The sequence below is a fragment of the Merops nubicus genome, unplaced genomic scaffold (genome assembly GCF_000691845.1).
Source record: "Merops nubicus isolate BGI_N331 unplaced genomic scaffold, ASM69184v1 scaffold43143, whole genome shotgun sequence".
Lineage (NCBI taxonomy): Eukaryota > Metazoa > Chordata > Aves > Coraciiformes > Meropidae > Merops > Merops nubicus.
The window spans coordinates 1-3,680 of NW_008601736.1; the positions used below are offsets into that span (position 1 = coordinate 1).

Sequence of the window (3,680 nt, forward strand, 5' to 3'; positions counted from 1 at the left end):
GAGCACCCCAGCGTGGGGATCACGGGGTCTTCGGCTGCACCCTTCACCCCTGGAGAAGCCTCTGCCCCGCTGTGGGAGTCAGAAGGAGCCCGAGCCTCGCACCAGGAGGATGCTCAGGCCCCCTGCACCCATGGGTGCTGCAGCCAGCCCTTGGGCTGAGGAGGACTGGAGCCCTGCCCTGCCAGCCGTTTCCCCTCTGAAGTGATGAAGAACTCGAGCCACCCACCCTGCTCCCACACCCAACCCGTGCGCGTACGCTCTTAATGCAGAAGGAGACAGGAACATGCCCGGGGCTTCAGCACGTTAATTAGGAAACATCCCGTTCCCCCCGACAGGAACAGCGCCCGCAGCTGCAGCTGCTCCTGCCACCGTAAAACCAGCTCCATGGAAAGAGCCGTCGGTGCCTGTCCCCGGCACCGAGAGGGGCTGTGTCCCCGGGGACAGCCCTGTCCTGCCCCGCCCCAAGGAAAGCAGCAGGGCAGCATCTGCAAGCATGGGGAACGTGAGGAGATTGAGCCACACTGGGATTTGAACCCGGGGATTTATTGCACAGGGGGGAGAGCGGGAGTCCCATAACCCCTGCGGCGCCACATGCCACCCAGACACCATGTCACCTCCCCACTAACCCCACGCCCCCGTGCCAAGCACCAAACCCCAGCAATGCCGAAGGGACACAGCCAAAGAGGCAGCCACCCACAGCCACCAGCAAGGACCTCGGCTTTATTCCAGCCCCTCCAGCAGCCCTCCCGGGTGTCTCTCACTGCCTGGCTATAGAGGGGCACAGCAGGGCGGCTCTGGACTCTCAGAGATTCACCTCTACAGCCAGCCAGGTTTACAAAATCAGACCCAGCTGAGGCCTTTACATGCTTTTTGTGTTTGGGGTTTTTTTTCCCATTTCCCCATGCACCAGCTGTGTGGCTTCCCTGTCACCACTGCAGGGCCATGATGCTCATGTGGAGACTGGTGAAAAGCAGGGCCAGACCCTACAGGACTGCTGAGAAGGGTCTGAGCAGAGCCAGGAGGAGCAGGGGGAAGAGGAGCTGGGGGCGGCCCTCACGTGGGGACCCCCCACTGGCCGTGGCTGCCCGGGAGGCGAAGACCTTGCGGCTGTTCAGGGGCTGCGGCGGGCGGAAGTTGTTGGTCATTTTTAGGAGCATGGGGCCCTCGGCTGGGAAGTGGAGGGTGCTGACGAACGCCTGAAGCTGTGCAGGAGGAGAGGCAGTTGTGGGCATCTCTTCACTGGGTGCCCTGAGCCCTTGCCCACTTGTGCACTGGCCGTGGCTGCCCGGGAGGCGAAGACCTTGCGGCTGTGCAGGGGCTGCGGCGGGCGGAAGTTGTTGGTCATTTTTAGGAGCATGGGGCCCTCGGCTGGGAAGTGGAGGGTGCTGACGAACGCCTGAAGCTGTGCAGGAGGAGAGGCAGTTGTGGGCATCTCTTCACTGGGTGCCCTGAGCCCTTGCCCACTTGTGTGCCCCCTTTTGTGCTGTCCTGCCCCATGCTGGCAGGTGTCCTCCCACCACCCCTCACCACTCTCCCCAAACCAGAGCTGGAGCATTAAGTACAGAGCCTGGGCCTTGCAAGGACTGGCTCTTGAGTTTTAGAGCAGCTAATCACGTTTCATCACCTGCGCTGAGCACTTAAAGAGCAGCTGGCCCATGACACCCTCAAGGAAATACATCTACTAAGATGCTTGGGCAGCAGAGGAGAACTCACGTCTCCATCCATTCACCCACCCAGCCAGTCGCGTCCTTGCAGCCTCTTCTGAGCTCCAGTGGGTTCACTTTCTCAGTACTGGGGCTGGGCAGGAGAGCACTACAGACAGGATTTCTCCCCAGTGGCAGGTGGCCATGGCTCCATTACTTAAGCCTCAAAAAATTAATTCATTGCCAGGTTGCCAGGAGCATAAGCACAGAGGTGATTTTCCCTGCTTTGGGGTCAGGTGAAGCACAAGGAGAGGCGCTGAGCTCTGTCCACCCGGAGGTCCAGCCCTTTGGCTGCCAGAGCACAGGGCCGTGCATGCCAGTACCTGCTCCCAGCCGATCTCCACTGGCTCCTCGAAGACAGTCCAGACAACAGCCTCGCTGCAGTCGGGGGTGGTGAGGGAGCCCTGGTAGCGGTAGTACCCGGAGAGCTGGCCAGAGCGCGGCAGCAGGGTGCTTAGGCGGAAGGTGGAGGCCAAATCCACAGAGTCCCCTGCAGGGTGAGACATGGGCATTCAGCCCGTCTTGTGCCAGGGACATTGAGGTGGGGCAGCAGGGCCACCCCCTTCAGATTCCCTGCAGCCAGATGGCCCCACAGACCGCCAGGGCCCTCCCAGCCAACCCGCCGGGGTGCACCCCTGCTCTCCCACAGCAGAGCCTCTTTCTGCCTTTGCCCTGGCAAGGAGGCAACTCACCAGCATAGGAGATATTCTTCAGCCCCACCACGATGGTGTTGTAGTTGGTGTTCGGGGTTTCGGAGACCTGCAGAGTGGAGGAACAAGCAGCTGGGGCCAGGCAGAGCAGGAGCAGGGCAGAGCTTGGCCATCCTGCAACAGAAAGCCTCCACAGGCAGAGCCAGCCCTGGCCCCGTGCCGCCAGCGAGATCCCAGCTGGGACCCCCTTGCACAAAGCTGGCAGGGGAATCATGGCACCTTTCACTCCTCAGCACCTCCCAGCACCAACCCAACCTTCCCACCCTGCCCCACTCCCTCAGGGTGGCCTTTGTAAATCCTTCCCCAGCCACACCGAGAGCAACCTTTTCCCAGGGCCTCCCCTCCCGGCAGCAGGGTGAACCCCCACAGACCCACCTGGAAGAAGAAGCCAAGGACGGCCAGCCCGTTGGGATGTCCCTTGGCCTCCGCCAGTGTCCGATACTTGATGTTCATGTGGACAATGTGCAGCTGAGGAGAGCATGGAGGAACTAAGGGTGGGCAACCATCCCCAGCCACCGCCCCAGCAGTGGGGTGCTCGCCCACAGATCTATCCAGCCAGCCCGTAACAGCCGGACACTGAGACAGCCACTCCCAGAAAAGTCCTCCTGGTCCCACAGGAGCTTTCATGGGGTGGCTGTTGGGAGGAACAAAACACCCGAATGAAGTGAGCATCCTTTGAAGAGGAGGAGAAAGAGGGCCAGTGGTCCCAAGGCACCCACCAGCTGCAAGACATGAAGTTTGCTCTCTTCTGGCAGATAATTAACATTTTAGAGGCGCAGAGCCTCTTTCACCCAGCAGGATCCTGATTCCCTTGGCACAGCACGCTCCTCCAGACTGTTGCTTGCATTCACTGACTCGGTGTGTGGTCCCGGCAGGGCACAGAGCCCTCCAAACCCCTCCGAGTGCTTCCCAAAAGGCAGCTTGGCCCATGCACAGTAAAGAGAAATCTTGAGCCTCATGTCAGCTGCTTTTTAACCACACAGGTGCCCCATGCAGCAGGTCGTTGCACCCCCCTGCCAGCGTGAGGCCACGGTGACAGGGCACACGGGCTCCAGGGCAGGGCCATGGAGCCCGGTCACCCCGCCGTGTGGCAGCCCTGGGACACACCCACATTGCACCTGCTCACACACCAAGGACTTGGCCCACTCAGAGCGCACCATGGGTGCTCTTTTTTTTGCCTACCTCCATGGGGAGCTGGTGCCCGTCGAGGGTGTGCTCGGAGCCGTTCCCGGTTGGGCTGCCCCAGTGGAAGGGGAGCTGAAGCACA

General features: G+C 61.2%; 1 protein-coding gene across 1 annotated transcript in view; it reads right to left on the reverse strand.

Moving 5' to 3' along the window:
• Positions 1–983: 983 nt before the first annotated feature.
• The window catches only part of LOC103770804 (carbonic anhydrase 15-like), a gene marked incomplete at its 5' end in the record, with an annotated part of 3,166 nt that continues 469 nt past the window's right edge, over positions 984–3,680 (reverse strand). Inside the window, 5 exons of the mRNA XM_008938082.1 lie at positions 984–1,202; positions 2,027–2,193; positions 2,396–2,462; positions 2,789–2,881; positions 3,596–3,670. Coding sequence (XP_008936330.1) covers positions 984–1,202; positions 2,027–2,193; positions 2,396–2,462; positions 2,789–2,881; positions 3,596–3,670 — 621 coding nt within the window. The remainder of the gene's footprint in view (positions 1,203–2,026; positions 2,194–2,395; positions 2,463–2,788; positions 2,882–3,595; positions 3,671–3,680) is intronic.